The 17065-nt window shown below is 37.8% G+C and overlaps 2 protein-coding genes across 6 annotated transcripts; one reads left to right on the forward strand and one right to left on the reverse strand.

Moving 5' to 3' along the window:
* The first annotated feature begins 2309 nt into the window (after nt 1–2309).
* On the forward strand, nt 2310–9283 carry LOC131320363 (uncharacterized). Of its 5 annotated transcripts, XR_009198204.1 has the most exons (16): nt 2351–2661; nt 3325–3642; nt 3744–3823; nt 4285–4385; nt 4507–4629; nt 4737–4806; nt 6311–6397; nt 6516–6581; nt 6688–6780; nt 6980–7036; nt 7176–7304; nt 7395–7485; nt 7730–7818; nt 8060–8253; nt 8849–9117; nt 9175–9283. XR_009198204.1 is itself a non-coding variant. In XM_058351056.1 (15 exons), exons 2-15 carry the CDS (start codon nt 3420–3422, stop codon nt 8952–8954), a joined length of 1509 nt encoding a protein of 502 aa, XP_058207039.1. In that variant the 5' UTR covers nt 2310–2661; nt 3332–3419; the 3' UTR covers nt 8955–9283. The 5 variants fall into 5 exon arrangements, 4 of the variants coding, with proteins under 4 accessions (XP_058207039.1, XP_058207038.1, XP_058207041.1 ...); XM_058351056.1 differs by having other exon boundaries at nt 2310–2661; nt 3332–3642; nt 8849–9283; XM_058351055.1 differs by having other exon boundaries at nt 2336–2661; nt 8849–9283.
* Nucleotides 9284–10074: 791 nt separating this feature from the next.
* On the reverse strand, nt 10075–16081 carry LOC131320364 (uncharacterized). Its single transcript, XM_058351059.1, has 5 exons — nt 15629–16081; nt 12015–12194; nt 10979–11105; nt 10677–10790; nt 10075–10475 (listed from the first exon to the last, which is right to left on the reverse strand). Exons 1-5 carry the CDS (start codon nt 15920–15922, stop codon nt 10360–10362), a joined length of 831 nt encoding a protein of 276 aa, XP_058207042.1. The 5' UTR covers nt 15923–16081; the 3' UTR covers nt 10075–10359.
* Between the last annotated feature and the right edge of the window lie 984 nt (nt 16082–17065).

Consider the following 17065-nt stretch of genomic DNA (forward strand, 5'->3'; position numbering starts at 1 on the left):
GGTTTATGATATCCAGCTGCGTTTCCCTTTTGAGTAGCGTGGGGCGTACACTGTCACAATTGAAAGTGTAAGGGTACATTGAATTAGAGAAAGTGTGAAGGTTCAAAATGTAGTTTTCCCTTGAGTATTTGAGTTTTTCAAAGAAAATTAGTTTGATTTAAAGAAATTGAATTGTAAGACCTTAAATACATCTTTTTTTCAAGAATTTCACACTAGAATATTAACTCTAAATTATTTTTCGGTGGAGTGGACAAATATTTTTTCAAACTAGGTGTAGATTTTTCCGTATATGTGCATTTGTATGCATGTATTTTATGACAAAGTTTCGTAAGAAAATTAATGCATAGTAATTCAATTGTGTAAAAAAAAAACTTTAGGGAATTATTTAAATTTTTATACTTTTTTACCAGACATGTTTGGAAAATGTGAGTCTAACATTCTTTCGTTGACGGAACAAATACATAAGATATGTAGCATATATTTTCATACTTTCTTCTTACATAAAATAAAGCTCAATTAAGAATTTTTTAATATTTATTTTCCAAGTGTAATGTCAAAATTATTTTCGTTAAATCACAATTTATCAGTGTTCTAAAAGGCGGCCTCCTAGGCGAGACAATGGTTCAATGCTTGGATCAGAAAACCGACGAATCGGGCGCCTAGTCCCTGCCTAGCGCCTCTTTTCCGTTCGACTAGCGCTTAACGATTTTTAAAATATTTTAATTTATAGCGCATGAATGACTTGTACCAGATGTATGATACAAAACTTTTGTGCAATAAAATTTCGACATCAACCAACAAAGTTTGGTGATGTTCAAGAAAAAAACAACAAAAAAAAAATTTGTCATTATCATTGTCCTTTCTTGCACTTGCCATTTGCCAATCCACTAACACCAAAAGAAAGGATATTATTTACTCCGTACTTTTGTTTTTCTTTCGCCACTAAAAAGACACGTCTTTTTATTATTCTTGGTGAGGGCCACTAACGCACTTTAAATGATCTCTTTTCCTAATTAAATTGGGCCCACTTCTAAAGTGACCCTTTTCCGAGATTAATAAGACGTCACCTTTTAAAAAAACAAAATAAAATAAGACGGCCCACTCCATGCTCTAAAACTAATCAAAAAGGTCCAATAAAAGCATTGCTATTTCAAGGAGAAAACTTCAAATCCCCACATAAAACCAACCGTGTCCAAGTAAAATGGACGAAAAGGGGGGATCAGCATATAATCTTCCGTGAGCTTGACCAACAGAATTCTTACCGTTGTGAAATATTACTATTCAACTTTGATTACTGGTTCGGCGGTTTCGTTCAAATCTTTTGCACAGATTGTTGTACGAATTAATCACTGTCAGAGAAGACAGTCTAGTCCGTATCAGTGACAGAACACAAGCTCGTTGTGAGTTTGTGACGACTGCGTTCTTATGGAGAGTTAAGCCTCGTTCGGCTAAATAAGCTAACTAGCTTATTTTTCTGTCTTTATTCAAAAAAAAATTGTATTCGTTAGTTTTTCGTCAATTTTCTGGGGATTATTGCATCGTCATTACAAGAGGAATAAAAAGTAAAAAACTACGATCGAAACCTAATTTTTTTGAATAATGACAAAAATAAACCAATAAGCCAATTTTTTGTCTTTATTAAAAAAAAGAGATTTCGATCTTAATTTTTTACTTTTTAAATTCTTTTCATCATAACGATGCAATAATTCCCAAAAAATTGACGAAAAACTTATAAATACAAAAAAATTTGAATAAAGACAAAAAAACAAGCCAGTTGGCTTATTTAGCCAAACGGGAAACTTAACTTAAATCTGAAAATTTTGTTCTGATTTGAATTTTTTTCGCATTTGTTAGTTTTGCACCAAACTTTTGTGGGTTATTCATTCGTGTCAACGAGACGAATTGAAAAAGTAAAAAAGTTTCACTTTTATCAAAGTATTTTGAGACTTTTTGCTCTAAAAAGTGGTTATTTTTCAAAATACTTGGGTAAAAGTAAAAATTAATTAATTTTTCCGATTTTTCTCGTCGGGACGAATCAATAACCGTCAAAATTTCGATGCAAAACTAATAAATGCGAAAAAAAATTCTAATAAAGATAAAATTATCAGATTTAAATTAAGTTATAAGAACGCAAATGTATGATCATATATAGGTGCATACATACCGTATAAATTATGGAAACTTTAGATTAACAGTGTCCTAATCGAAACACGCCCTAATAATAGTGCTTTTAATAGTTACTTCTATCCAGTCAGACTCCCCTACAGGATAGGATAAAATGACCCCACAAGGTATCGTAGTCCCGGATCCCAGTATAATCGTTACGAATTGCATTATTGTCCACCGTCTCCCTTGTCTTCCCTCCCTCCCTCCCTCCCTCTCCCTCTCTCTGGCGCACTTTTTTTCTCGGGTTCCTGCGATTTATTAGGGTTTTCTGCTTCCTCGCGTTCTTCAGGGTCGTGGAAAAAACACACAAATTCTCTTATCTTGTTGGGGGTAAAAGAAAAAGAAAAAGAAAAAGAAATCTCTTATCTTTTCAGTCAATTGACGATTGTTCAACCTTGGAAAGATTACCTTTTGTGTTCTTCAAAAATTCATCAGAGCTCTCTGGGTGTTGCAATTTCGGAACCTCTGCTAAATCGGCTAAAACAGCAGGGACGGGTATGTTGATCTCTCCAATGTTGATCTTTTGTTTACCTTTTAATTCTGTTTATTTGACTTTTGATAAGTCAAAAAGAATGGAAGTATTATGTATTTTTGCTTCGGTATACTTGTTCCGCTTTTGGAAATTGCAATTGGGTCTTCCTAATCTAGCTGCAAGGTTACAAGTATGGTCGATCTAGATTTTGATGATAAAATTTACTTCTTTATTCATTGTGGTATAAAGTTTGAGCAAAGCTACAGGTACACATGGAATGTACATACATGTACATATGGATTTTGTGGGGCCCATCTTGGGTCCCACAAAGATGATTCGAACCGTGCATTATTTCTAAAACATTTTTTCATGAAGTCTTGTAAAAAATCAGCTCAACCAAATATCGGTAAGGATTTTAGAAGGTGGACCCCACAAAATCTATATATACATAGTATGTACATTCCATATGTACACATAGCACTACTCATAAAGTTTAGTTCTTATTAATGTTTTGATTACCATATCCTATAGTTTGAGTTAATTGTTTATTGAATTGGGTATTTTTCACTGTGATACTTTTTGGTTGATTCCTTTTTGAGTGGCGTAACAGTGTGAAGGTTAATAATTATGTGTAATTAGGAATATTATGACAGCATAATGCAATTGGTTGACCGACATTGTTTCAGTTTTCAGTGTATTTGGATCCTTTGAACCACCCCCAAAAGCTGTTCTACAACACCCGTGGTCCTTTTTTGACTCTATTTAGAGCCCTGGACTGAAGATGCGAACAATTTTTCACAATGTTCGACGATTTCGATCGGCTTTCCGGCATCAAGGAGATAATATCTTGAGTGGGTTACGGAGAAGAGAATATTATTGGGCAAATAGAAGATTTGGGTCCACCTACAACCTCTCCTTCAACGCTGAAATTTATAGATATACTCATCCGTCTCATAGGATCTCTAGAGCTCTTTTTGCTGACGCTGCTAAAGTAACCAATGAAGGTTGTCTTTTTATGATAATCTTTGTAGCTTTTCCAATCTAGTAACATTAATCCTTAGCACAGTGTTCACGTTTTCCTTCCTTTTATTTGATTTGATCAAAGATTTAAGCAGAGCTGGGCCTCTGGTCGAGTATGAGCGTAGAATTTCCGTAGGTGATCTTGTGGATGGCGATAGTTGTCAGGTATGGTAATTACTGCAGTCCATACTTGTTTATAAGTCTTCAAAGGAAAGAGTGAACAGTTTGGACTTTGCAAAGTGCATATGTGGATTTCTATGAAGTAAGAAGTTGATTGTAGTTTTCTGAATTTTTTTCAAACCAGAAGATTAAGCTTCATATGGTCAATAAAAAAACTTTCCTTCTTTGTACTATCCAGTAGTAAATTACCGGACCGTACAAATTACCATCAATTGGTTTGGAGTACTGGTTGCACTAAATGCACTCCTAAGTCCTTAGTAGGTACTGTGTGATTAGCACTCTCTGAATACTTAAATTGCTTTTAAGATCCGAAATGAATGCAACTTTAGTTCTTGAAGCAACAAAATTACTTCAAAAGTCTATGCATAGAATACCTTTTAAGGGATTTAATTGTGTAATTTATTTGGTTTTCTTTATAAGAGCATACAGTGACAGTTATTCTGCAGGTAGATACCTTAAGAGAACTTCAGAGACTATATGATGAGCTTGTTGGGTCAGCTGATGCCTGCCGGTTAGATCGGTATGCAGCTTCTGAGAAAGCTAGCAGGTAAACTTTTTATATGGCTTCCAGTATCTAGCATTCTGATTCACTTGCTTTGGGACTACATTCCTGGTAGGATAACTGGAGTTGGCAAGTTTTTGGTTCACCGTTTATTTCTTATTTTTAGGAGTAGGTGGTTGTGGTCCCGCTTCATTCCTCAGTCTTCATACTCGCCCGTGAAAGGACTTTATCTTTATGGGGGAGTAGGCACTGGGAAAACTATGCTGATGGACTTATTTTTCGATCAATTGTGAGTGTTTCCCTTGTAGTTTGACGTGAAATTGAGACCTATTCACCAATTGGGAAGTATCAGCGTTCACTGGCTTTACCTCTGAATCCTTACTCTTATCATCCCAGGCCCTGCAGCTGGAGGATAAAGAGGATTCATTTTCATGACTTCATGTTAGATGTCCACAGCCGCTTGCAAGTAAGAATCATCCTTTTTCTTTTCGCAGTGAAATATAATAGAAGGCTTGTTACGATACGAATAAATATTCTCATTATTATTAAGTCCGATCCTTATGGACTAACAGAAAAAGCTCAACCTTATTAAAATTGGACTATTCTTTATGTCGCTGGTCGTTCACAACACGTGAAGAGGGCAGTATTACATTACTAGTAACTGGATCAGAGTAGTCGATAGCGTCAGTTGCTATGTAACTATGAAGCACAGATACTCTGTTTTGGCCTCCGTATCACGTATCATATCCGTATCGGATACCGATACTCTCCGGATACGTATCCGATACATTTTTTTTTAAAAGTATCCTGCTTTTAGAATTACTTTTTGGTATCCTGATACGTTTTGTATACACGCGGATACGCTCTGGATACGTGCGGATACGTGTTGGATACGCTCGGATACGTTTTGGATACGCGCGAGCCGCTCAATGTGTTCAGAACGTGATTTTAAGGGTACCCGCGATGAATCAGCGGAAAAAAAAGACCAAAAAGGACTTCATCCGAGCAGTTTTTGTTTGTTTTTTATCGAACGGTTCAAATAAAAACTGCTCAAATCAAGCCCTTCCTGATCATTTTTTTTGCCGATTTCTCGTGGGTACCCTTAAAATCACGTTCTAAACACATTGAGCGGCTTGGATCATCAAAATCCGATCGGAAAAGGTGAGAAATAGGGAGGTCCGCATATAAGGTCCTCATTTTAAGGTCCTTACTTGAAGATTTCTCATATATATATGTCAAAATTGCGAGTAGGATTATATTTTTCTTTTTCCCCCACCAATTGACACCAGAAACACACCAATGATATCCTCTCTCTTGACAACCTTATAAGTCTCTCTCCTCGTTGTATGTAAATATACATATAACTATGTAGATACAGTTAACTATACGTAAATATATATCTCTCGGCATGTGAAATGGTGAACTTGTGTAATGGAAAATTTTCAGGAATTAAAAATTATATATAATATATTTTTTATTTACTTTTATATTCAACGTATTCCACAACGTATCGTATTCTTCTTTTTGGAAAAATCACGTATCTGCCTATCCATATCGTATCCGTATCCCATATCCGTGTTTCTTAGCTATGTAATAGGCAAACTGAAATACCAACTTATCAAAAAGTAAGGGAAAGAATAAAACCATAATACAAGCATTAGCATCTACATACTTTTTGTGTGGAGGAAAATTCCGTGCACTTGTTTAGGGAAGATATTCAAGACCCAAAAAAAGGTGCAACACGTTGACTTCCATAGGTTCACCCACTTTTCAAGTTTCGTGTGAGTTCTAGTCTCAGAATTCACAACTTCCAAATTTGTCCAGTTTTTATCTTGTTCTTGGCGACTGTCAATGGAAATTGATGGGGTTTTCTTTTCTTTTTTATCGACATGGAAATTGGTGGTTTTCCTGGTACTCATCTATAAAATCTAAACTCTCATGCTGTGATGTGATGTGGGATTTAATCACAGAAGCATAGGGGTGTGGCAGATCCCCTCGAAGTTGTTGCTGGGGAGATATCTGATGAATCAATTTTGCTATGTGTTGACGAATTTATGGTATGTTGGAACCTGAAATTAGAACTGTGGTTTCTGTTGCACTTATCGTGTTTGACATGTCCTAGCTTTCTTTTTTTTGGCCTATTGTTAATTGTCCTCATTTTGTGGTCTTTCTTAGGTGACTGATGTTGCTGATGCATTGATACTGAACCGTTTGTTTAGTCAATTATTTAGCAATGGCATGGTAAGATAAACCTCTGATATATTCTTTGTACTCAACTTTCTATGCATTTGTCCACGGAGGATTCTCTACTCGTAAATTAACACAGCATGTATGTCTGGAAGTGTAGATTCTTGTTTCTACTTCAAATCGTGCTCCAGACAAACTTTATGAAGGTGGACTACAGAGAGATCTTTTTCTACCATTTATTTCAACTTTGAAGGTATGCCTTGTGGATGAGAGATAGTGACGAGTTTGAATGGGCTTGAACCTGTTTGATCAACTGTCTATAATCTAGATCAAAAGAAAAAGAAGTCTATTTGACCAGTTGGTGTTGAGAAACTTGTGGCCTCAAGGCCCATGTCTTCATAGTTATTTTAAGTAAAAATCTTTAATTGTGTTCGTAACTTTTTTGCATGTAGGAAAGATGCGTGGTTCATGAAATTGGTTCATCGACAGACTATCGAAAACTGACTTCGGTAGGAAGACTCTCTCTCTCTCTCTCTCTCTCTCTCTCTCTCTCTCTCTCTCTCTCTCTCGCGCAGGGATTGATATAAATCCATGCTAGTCAGCTTGTACTTGTCATACGGACTTTTCTTTTTATTACTTGAACTGTAGGCCCAGCAAGGTTTCTACTTCACTGGGAAAGAATCGTCTGCCCTTTTGAAGAAAAAGTTTGAACAGTTAATTGGGAAACATGCAGCTGGTCCACAAGAAGTGGAAGTTGTAATGGGCAGAACATTGCAGGTATAGGAGAATAAATTCCTCAATCACTCTACTGAGACGTATGAAGAGCTGTTTGCTTAGTAATTTTTCCTGTTTTCTTCCACTAGTCAGGTTCCTCTGGGTGCCAACGGATGCGCGTATTTCCCTTTTGAAGAACTCTGTGATAAACCACTTGGTGCTGCAGACTATTTTGGATTGTTCAGTAAGTCACCACTTAAGTTGGTTCTGTGGACTATTTTGGATTGTTCAGTACATCATAGCTTGACTTTTTTCTATGCTAAGTAAAACTTTTTTGCTAGTTTGATTATTACATATTTGTTGAACAAGCTGTGTTTCTAATTTTCTATCAATTGCTCCACTTCATTTATTGTTGTACAACTAAACTTGCCAAAAACAATAGTTTCTGTAACAATAAATTTTTAGCCAATGCTGTTCCTTTCTGGCAGAGAGATTTCACACACTGGCTTTGGAAGGTGTACCAATTTTCGCGCTCCACAACAGGACAGCAGCATATCGGTTTGTCACTCTAGTTGATGTTAGTTCATTTCCTTCCAAATTGTTTGACTGTTCATTGGTTAAATAGTCCAGAAGAAGGTACTTGTTATTTGGGAAATATGTTACCTCTTAGAAGGACCTGGCTGAAATCAGAAGTTATAATCTCAGAACTTATATGATGAGCACTCAGTTGTGGAGTTATTTTGTTTCAGCAAGTTGATAGGAAGCTGATGTTTCTTTAGCGTCAAAAGCTTATGCTTTTCACTCTACCTCAATTACAGGTGATGTATGAGAACAAAGCAAGATTTTTGTGTACTGCTGAGGGGTCCCCTTTTGAACTTTTCCAAAGGATTGTGACCATCTCTGATGCTCAACAAATGGCACCCAGAACCTCTTCAAGATCAAGGAAAACTGATGATATGGACCTTTGCGTAGACAATGAATTGGGGTTTGCGAAAGATCGCACCATCAGTAGGTAAGGTCTTCTGCCAACGCCTTTTTTCTGGTTTTCCTAAATTTGTTTTAAGAAATAATATCTTGGCAATATTGGTTTTTAATGTTCTTGAAACAAAAATGTGGTCAAGACCGTAAACTATTTTGGAACTTTTTAAGACTCCTATCAGTGGTTTCTGCACTTCTACATGTCAGTAGATAGTTATGATCAGTTTTAGATTAGTAGCTTTGAGTATTATGTCATGAAAATGGATCTAGACCCTGTATTATGATGAAAGCAAAAAGATGTATTATGATGAAAGCAAAAAGATCCAATTCGCCGTCAATTTCTGATTTCGAAATAGTAAAGACAGTAGCTACAGCCTGTGTTAGATCCCTGATTTATTGTGGGGCAATAGATTAGTGTACGTCTTTTTTCGGGTAACTAACCAAAAAAAACATCATCTTTGAAGTTATCTAACTTTTTAGTCCTACTTTATTCTCTCTTTGTTTCATTTTCTTTGTCCTCCAAGAATCACTCTACAAATTCAAGATCTAAACACAACATTATGTGACTTCGCGTTTTGGTTTGTATAGTCACTTTTATCTGACCATTGTATTGATCAAAATATATACAGATTAACAGAGATGAATAGCAGTGAGTACTTAGAGCAGCACGCTGCCATGTTAGCTGAAAAGCATCCATCATCGGAACATGGCAGTGAGAATGCCTTACAGGCGTGAGAGAGGAAGAAACTCGACTATTTGTCCAATGCCTGTGGACCACTGTTGTTAGTAACCTTTTCTTTGTCTTTTTTCTTTTTTGTGGAAGAGCAAGAAATACATTAATAATAATAAAATGGAAGAATAATGTTGTTAGTAACATTGTATGTCACACATTTACTAGGTTCAGCTCCCTTCACCGGGATTTTTGAGCCGGACGATGTATTGATAAGTTTACTAGGTTCAGCTCCCTTTGCGGGGATTTTTGTGCCGGACGATGTATTGAGAAGTGGGGAGTAGATAATTTCTTAGTTGAATAAATTTTATGATTTTTTAAATTTTCAACCTAATTGAGCAAAAATAATGCAAGTTGATTTGTTTTCAATCGACGACTTTTTGCTTGATTCAAATTTTGCTGCGCCTTAGAATTATTATATTTTTTTTTTTGGCATCGCTTGATATTGCTCTCCTCTCTTTTTTGTTGATTGGCATCAATGTTTCATATCGTTGGTCTGCCTCTCATACTTCATTATGGAAAGAAGGTTAACAAAACTGTGTGCGAGCAAGTTTGTTTGTAAGCATTTTTGGTCTCTCTCTCTCTCTCTCTCTCTCTCTCTCTCTCTCTCTCTCTCTCTCTCTCTCTCTCCACGTTTGTTTGTCTTAGCGTTTTTGGGCATTGTCTTAGTAGTATTCAAAATTCTCTAGCTGTCTTAGCCTTTTTTGGGCATCGTCTTAGTAGTATTCAAAATTATCTCGCTAGTATCATCAGACGATAAAGGCGACCTGAAGATACTACAATATTTCATGAGATTGGATGTTAACGGATATACAATTTCGTTGCCGAAAATGTGAATCAAATAGGCCTTAAACCCCATCACCTGTTTGGGGAATAAATCGGATTTCACAAATAGACTAACACCTCAACGGGCCCTGAGTAGGACCGGAAGGAGAGGGTAAGCACCAATCTTATCGCAATTTATTAACATAAAGAAATGCCAAAACACAAAAACTTGAAGAAAAATTCCTACTCTCAACGGCCACCGCCTCCACTTTCCCCACAAAACATTGCCTCATACCTGTATATGCATATTATTATGCATATGCATCATCCAAAAAATCCTCGTAATTATGGAACAGGAACTAAAATCGAATAATTTCACAATTAAGCAAGTAATTCCAAGAAACAGCTCTACAATACTTAAAACCAATCAAAAAATAATTGCAGAATGAGTGATTTCGCTATACCGTCTTAAAACATGCACCTAGTGTTATTCCGATCCATTAACAATGTAAACACTGCAGAATAGAGCACCAAAACCCATTCGTAGTTCCACATAAAGATTAGTCCTTCAAATACAAGCACTGTGTATTCATCATACCATTGTCTCCACTTTCCTTGTGTTGAGATGACCACAAAGCACGATGACTACTTTTGGAATGAAATGGAATAGGAACCGGTATTTGGATCTTGAACGGCTTTGAAGTTGTCGATGCTCATCCCAAAGCGGCCCAAAACGGAGTTTCCCATGTCTTTTAGCTTATCTGTTCACATAAAGATTTCATGAAGTTCAATTTGTGAAATCATGAAAGGAGTACACAGATGGATAAGGAACACATCCTAGATTGTGGAGACAGAGGACACTAGTTGCAGAACATATTCGCTCAGAGAGAGAGAGAGAGAGAGCAACATGAGAGGAGCAAAATGAAGAAACATAGTGAACTGAAATCACCGTTTGTACTCACCAATCATCTCTTGTTTCATTTTTTCGCGCTTTTCTGCAGCCAACGGCTCCAAACGATGGATGGTTCTCCTAACTTGGACATCTGATTGATCCAATTCCAACACTTTTTTCAGGTCTACAAAGCAAAACGCAAGAACGAGAGGGTAAGAAAATGATCAAAAAGAACTAAAATCATACAAAAGAATGACAAATATACGGGAATCCAGAGAGAAAAAGCAATTGCAATATTTATGCAATGGACACCTGTAGGTAGCTATCGTTTCACTTATGGCACTAATACAGATCAATGGAATATAAATGTACCAGCAATAGCCTCTTCAAAGTGCTCAAGCTTCTCATGAGCCTCTCCTCTTCGAAGCAGAGCCTTCACATAATTAGGATTTAGTTCCAGTGCTTTTGTGGAATCCTTTATTGACTCCTCATATTTTCCCTGAGATCATGTTTCACGGCCAAAGAAAACAAAAACTCTCTCAGATAGAAAACGACTAGATGCCCTATGAAGCTAAATGGACTGAACAAAAAGAAGGCAGTGGCAGCTGAAGAGACTCCAGTTGCAACTGAAATGGATTTTGAAAACAGTTTCCTTGTCCTTTACCAACCAAGAGAGAGAAAATCATTGAAAAAATAACAACTTTAAGCTCAAAATTAGAGAAACAATACTCGCATTTCGAAGAACAACAATCGGAAAGAAAGGATGCCTTCTGCCCTTTTCCATGCAGGAAGGCTTGCTAGACTAGAAACTTGGCTTTGGGCTGATTCAGGAATCAACAAGAATTGCCATAAATAATTCCCAACAGTATCAACATTATCTACGACTCAGGCTGATTCCAAATGCTCAAACAAAACCAATAGCTCTTTGACTTATACGATTCTTCAAGGCATCCATTTCAAGGGAAAAATTATCCGTCAACCATCAAAAGACATCTGTACCCAATTGACCCAAACTTCTACAATCACTCATCAAGTTTGAGCTCAACGTAGTCTTATCGGGAAAGCGTTGAACAGCCAGTGAAATTACGACAGAGTAAAGGAACCGATGCCACAACACTCAAGCATTGTGTGACACTATAAATTGACCTCTTTTCGGCAGTTGCTGATTGGCTGTCGGGCCTTTTCCAGGTGGCACATTAATGCCTCTACTCTTCTTTTTCTTCTGCTAGCAAAAACCAATGTCATGCTTTGCATATTATCCTTCATTTTCCTAGATTCAAAACCAAATTCTGCTTCTTGCTTGCGTTTTACTTTTTTAATATCCAATAATTAACGCAGTCAACACAGAATGAAATACTTGATAATCCAAAATGAGAGATACACAACACCGTACTAGATAGGACCATACCAGTTTTAAGTAACATAATGCACGGTTTGCATGGCATATTGAACGTATTTCAACAGATGTGGGCACGTCAGGTGCAACTTGTAAAGCAAGCCCATACTCTGACAATGCCTCTTCATACTGCCCATCTCCAAACATTCTATTACCTTTCACTTTTGCATCATTTGCTTCAGCCAAGGCTTTCTGTTTTTAAAATAAAAAAGCCGAGATTAGCAATTCAACCTTATGCTACTACCCTGTGCAGTGTACCAAACATCCGCTGCTCCAATCCGTGAGTAGCACATACATCAAAAGATTCAAAACGACAACGGGAAAAAATATCAACAAATATCTCTAACATATACCCAAAAACCTATAATTTAATGTTGTCTAGACAACGATATGAAGTACAGACTGCAGGGCACAAAATCCATGACATAATCCATTTACCAAAGCACTGCAACAACCGAATCAGATTCCCCTAGCATAGACACGTAAGTACATGCTAATTGCAATACTCGAACGAGGTTGACACTCTATGATGCAGGAAACTATGTTACATGATGAGTAATGGGTGACATTATGTGTGCAAGCATCATCCGATCTCCTGAAACCATAGCTCTTGGTACTTAGAGATACAAATCCAGAACTCCTGAAACCATAGCATTCTCAGACCTACATAATGTGCTTGGAATTAAATATAATTTAGGGGAAAAGAAATTTTCTACCTTCCGTCCATGTGAGAGCATAATGGTGTCTGTAATGAGCCCCTGTTTCTAGTGAGATTTTGACTCATAACAATGTAAAAACAACTTAATCTCATTTAGACAACCACCATAAATTCCTAAGTAATTCGATCATAAATTCCAGTTTCAGAAGTCAATCAGCTGATTTTCATTTTATAGAAGTGAACTATAATACGGCATTTCTGCCAGAGAAAAAGTTTATCAAACCTTGAAGCCTTGTCATAATCCAAAATTAAAAGGGAATGTTCGCAAAACAAACGTATCCACAATATAAACAAAGCAAAGGCTGAATCAAAATCATTCACAGTATAAATCAAGAAATGTTGCATCACCAAGTGAAGAACATCCAGCAATAATAAAATAAAGCACATATTACAAGAACAAGCACTAAAGCAAACATAAACCCACTAGTTCACGAACATCCATAGTGAAGGCCAAAAGGGAAAAAAATGTATTTGCTAGTTTATTGACTAACAGCATCTCCAGCCCTTGCCCAATATTTTTTTACTCAAACTCAAAATTTGAGTAAAACTCCCTAGCATCCACTCCACTCCTTGAAACAAACCTATACCATATCGAGCTTTGCTCAAATCAAGGGTGACTGAAATTTTGCAAGGCTACTTCCCACACCCCAAATTTACAATCATGACATCAATGAATCTTCTACTCAAATTTGTGCATACATTTGGGTTTGCTCATCAGAGAGCTTCATAGTAAAACCTTCACTCAAAATTTGAGCAAAAATAAGAATAATGACCGGAGATGCTCTTACTCACATCCCTCTTTCTTGGTGTTGGCTGATTAAACCTTTTCGGAGCCCATGTCTATTAATCAAAAGCATCACTTTCAAGGGGTCCCTTTGTACGATAAGTCCCCTCAAATGCACAAATTGTCCTTTTTAAACCCTTTGCTCTCTTCCATTTTTCATAAAGAATTGAGTGAGTCTTCCGCATAAGCAATAATGGAGTGAGCGCGGAGCCAACGAGTTCAGCCGAACAACCGTAGGGGCTTCCAGCAGTGATAGCTGAACTAACCAGATGGGTCGCCCTGGAGCTGACATTGAAATCGGAAATCAACGTCAGATCCCGGCTATCCGAAAAACAGAGACTGAAGTGGAGGATCACAAAATGCAAGACAACAAGGGGCGAACCAAGCGCTTGCACGAAGGAAGAAGCGAATCAATCAGAATGGAGACGGGGAGGAGAAGCGAAAGAGAGATTTTCGAGCCTGCAAGCAGCAAGCAACAACGGCTGAAAAGCCGTTGCGTGCTAGCTTGTAGTTTAAGGATATAGTAGGGGTGCACATTTCTCAAACTTTTCTCATAAGGTAAGCTTTTTGGAACTCTAGTTTTGAAGTTTTTCCCAACCTATACCTTACTAATAAAAGGGGGCTCACGTTTTTCAGCTGCATTGCATTGCCGCATAAACAATGGATCCACCACTTAGGTTAGGGGGCATGCACCTCAGTTCTTACCAACCTCCGGTGTGTAATCGATATGTTGCTAGCTTCAACTCAGTCGAATAAAAATCATTGATTACCTCTGCTGTCCATTTATTATTCATTCAGGGCGCTCAGCCGGTGCTCCTTTCTCAAACCAGAACAACTATGAATGTTAGGGAAGATAAGGGAAGACCACCAGAGCGAACCAACCGAGGGGACTTGACTTATCCGAACTGAACCATAGCGGCTTAAAGCTAAGCCTATCACGAGCAGCGTCGCTGCTTGATCGGCAGGGAGGAGCATGTCAAAGTAAGCGCTGTCCTTTCCCAGTAAAAACAGAAGGTAAAAACTCCTTACCCTGACCATTCCCGTAGTAGCCGTAATCGCAGTCTGGCCCTAGACACTAGTGGAACACGTGATTTAGGTTGGGTTGGTGATGGTAGGGGAGGTACGATAATAAGCCTTTCTGACAATGATTCTGAATGGGACCCAAGAAACAAAAGTAACAGAAGAGCACAAGACGGCATTCATTGAGGGAACATGGCCATTGTGCCTTTCGGGTGTAACTTCACTGCACTTAGAGCCTTCGAGGAACAGGAGTGGTGACCTGTTACCTTACGCCATAACTTCGACGCTGGCTCCAGACTCACGGCATAAAACTAAATCCACTAATAAGATTCTTGACGTCCACAATACTTGAATCACCTAGACCTTGTTCATTTCGAGTTTTGGGATTTTGGATTCTCCCTCAGCGAACAGTCTCCAATAAATTTTCTCTCAATCATTACTCTCATTTCTCTCTCTATCTCTCTCCACTCAAAATCCAAAATCCAAATACCAAAACGAACAAGCCCCTACGTACTCAAGTATGACATAATGTTGAGTGTAGGATTCTTGAGATGTAATAAAATCATAACCAAACAAATCACCTAAATGACGTTGAAGAAACACACAAAACAAATGCACCATGTCGATCATATAACCATAATCATATGCATAGACATCTAAGCTACAAAAATCTAACCTCAACAGCATTTGAATCAACCCCAAGGGGTTTGGCCAAGTGGTTATGAGAAAGCAATAAATGTTCCTCCATGAGATCACAGGTTTCATTCCCACAGAGGTCAAACACTCCAAACCTTGGGGTCAGTGGAGGTAGGTTTGCTCAGTCGTTATAGGGCCCGGAATTAGTCAGGGTGCATGCAAGCTGGGCGGACATCCGGTTATCGGTATAAAAAAACAGCATTTGAACCACCAACACACTACACCAACATAGTAATGTTCAGTCTATGTTACTACTAACTAGTGATGTGGTAAATCACAGCCAAACAAATCACTCTGCCGAAATTGACTTTAATAGACGAAAAAAAAATCTACGACGTCGATTGTACAGGAACAATTATACAGATTGAGAGAGAGAAAGAGAGAGAGAGAGAGAGAGAGAGAGAGAACCTGAATCGATTCTTCGTCGGAGACAGCTTCGAGAGAGTCATCTATTGGAGCCATAGGTTGTGGCGGTTCCTCCTGCTGTTGATTTTGTTCGGGGTCATGATCATCATCGCCGCCGTTGAAGTCGCTTTCGCTGGCTGTTTCGAAGCCGTCATCGGCATCTACGGCGCCCGATTTGGCGCTGTGGCTCGGCTCTGCCTCAACTGATGTTGTTTTCGCTGAGGGTTTTGATTTAGGTTCCCGCGTGACATTGACCCGGCCTTTTTCTTCTTCTTCCCTCGGTTCGATTACCACCATCTCTCTCTCTCTCTCTCTCTCTCTCTCTCTCTCTCTCTCAGGCAACTCAGTGAGTTGGGTTTCTGATGTTCCGCTTTTGCACGAGTTGAAAGGAATGGGAAGAAGACGGTGGGTATTTCTTGCGGTTCGAGAAAACTCTCTCCAGAGAACCTTTTTTTTTTTTTTAATTGCTCCAAATTTTTTTTTTTAATTGCTCCAAGCCTCCAAACGTCGTCGTGCTACTGCTGTCTGTTGGTGACTGTTCTGTTGCGAAAAGTCTAGGTATTTTCTCGACTTATTAGGCAGTCCTTTTTAAAGAAAAGCCTAAATAATTAAAAGCTGGAAAGCTAATAAAAATAGTAATACTTACCGTCGAGCTGTTGGAGCTTATTTTTTACAAAATCCCATCAAATTTTACTCTAAAGTTTACGGGCATTTTTTTGTGTTTTTTTGGGATTCGGAATGGGCCCCACAAAAAAAAATGTAGTGGTTTGGTATAGTCTACCTAGACTTATTGCAATCGAAGCTACAAAATGCTAATTTATTACTCCCTCCGTTTTTAAATAAATGTCCGGCTCGCAAACTTAGACCTTTAAAAACATACAATTTTTCGTCAAAAATTGAAACTTTTTTTACAATTTGAAAAAACTCGTTAATATCTATTGATTTGTGGAAAAAAAATTACAATTTTAATCGAAACAAATGCATCTTTTTAGAGGCCTAGATTTACGGTCCAGACATTTATTTGGGAACGAGGGAGTGGTATTTTGTATGTTTGGAAAATACAGTAGGTTGTTAATTTGATGGGTCATTTAGGCACTTAAATTAACCGGGCATTTACACTGAGGCACATAAATTCACCTATATTTTGTTTGTTATTTTGTTATTATATTTGTTCACCAAATGTTCAGGTTAGTTTGCACACACCTCAACTAATCCCGGAGTCCTGGAGTTATTTTCTTAATGTGACCCTTCCCGGCATTCCTGAAAGCCTGAAACTTCAGCTCAGTTTAGAACTTATGAAAAGGAAAGGACATGAGTAGCACATTTGAACTCAACAAACACCCACACACAATTTCTTTCTTTTAATTCATACCTATGAAGCCTACATTTATTATTCTCAGTTTTTAACCATCAGTTCGTCTATATGATAAACGATTGCCT

This window comes from Rhododendron vialii, chromosome 3a (assembly GCF_030253575.1).
Source record: "Rhododendron vialii isolate Sample 1 chromosome 3a, ASM3025357v1".
In the NCBI taxonomy this organism is placed as follows: Eukaryota; Viridiplantae; Streptophyta; class Magnoliopsida; order Ericales; family Ericaceae; genus Rhododendron; species Rhododendron vialii.

Excerpts from the sequence above, each read along its gene's own strand:
- LOC131320363 (XM_058351056.1), top strand. The coding sequence starts at position 3,420 with ATGCGAACAATTTTTCACAATGTTCGACGATTTCGATCGGCTTTCCGG. Across the intron at positions 7,305-7,394 it reads TAATGGGCAGAACATTGCAG|GTTCCTCTGGGTGCCAACGG; the intron begins GTATAGGAGAAT and ends TCCACTAGTCAG. Across the intron at positions 7,486-7,729 it reads AGACTATTTTGGATTGTTCA|AGAGATTTCACACACTGGCT; the intron begins GTAAGTCACCAC and ends CCTTTCTGGCAG.
- LOC131320364 (XM_058351059.1), bottom strand. The coding sequence starts at position 15,922 with ATGGTGGTAATCGAACCGAGGGAAGAAGAAGAAAAAGGCCGGGTCAAT. Across the intron at positions 12,195-15,628 it reads CCGACGAAGAATCGATTCAG|AAAGCCTTGGCTGAAGCAAA; the intron begins GTTCTCTCTCTC and ends TTTTAAAAACAG. Across the intron at positions 10,476-10,676 it reads AATGAAACAAGAGATGATTG|ATAAGCTAAAAGACATGGGA; the intron begins GTGAGTACAAAC and ends TTATGTGAACAG.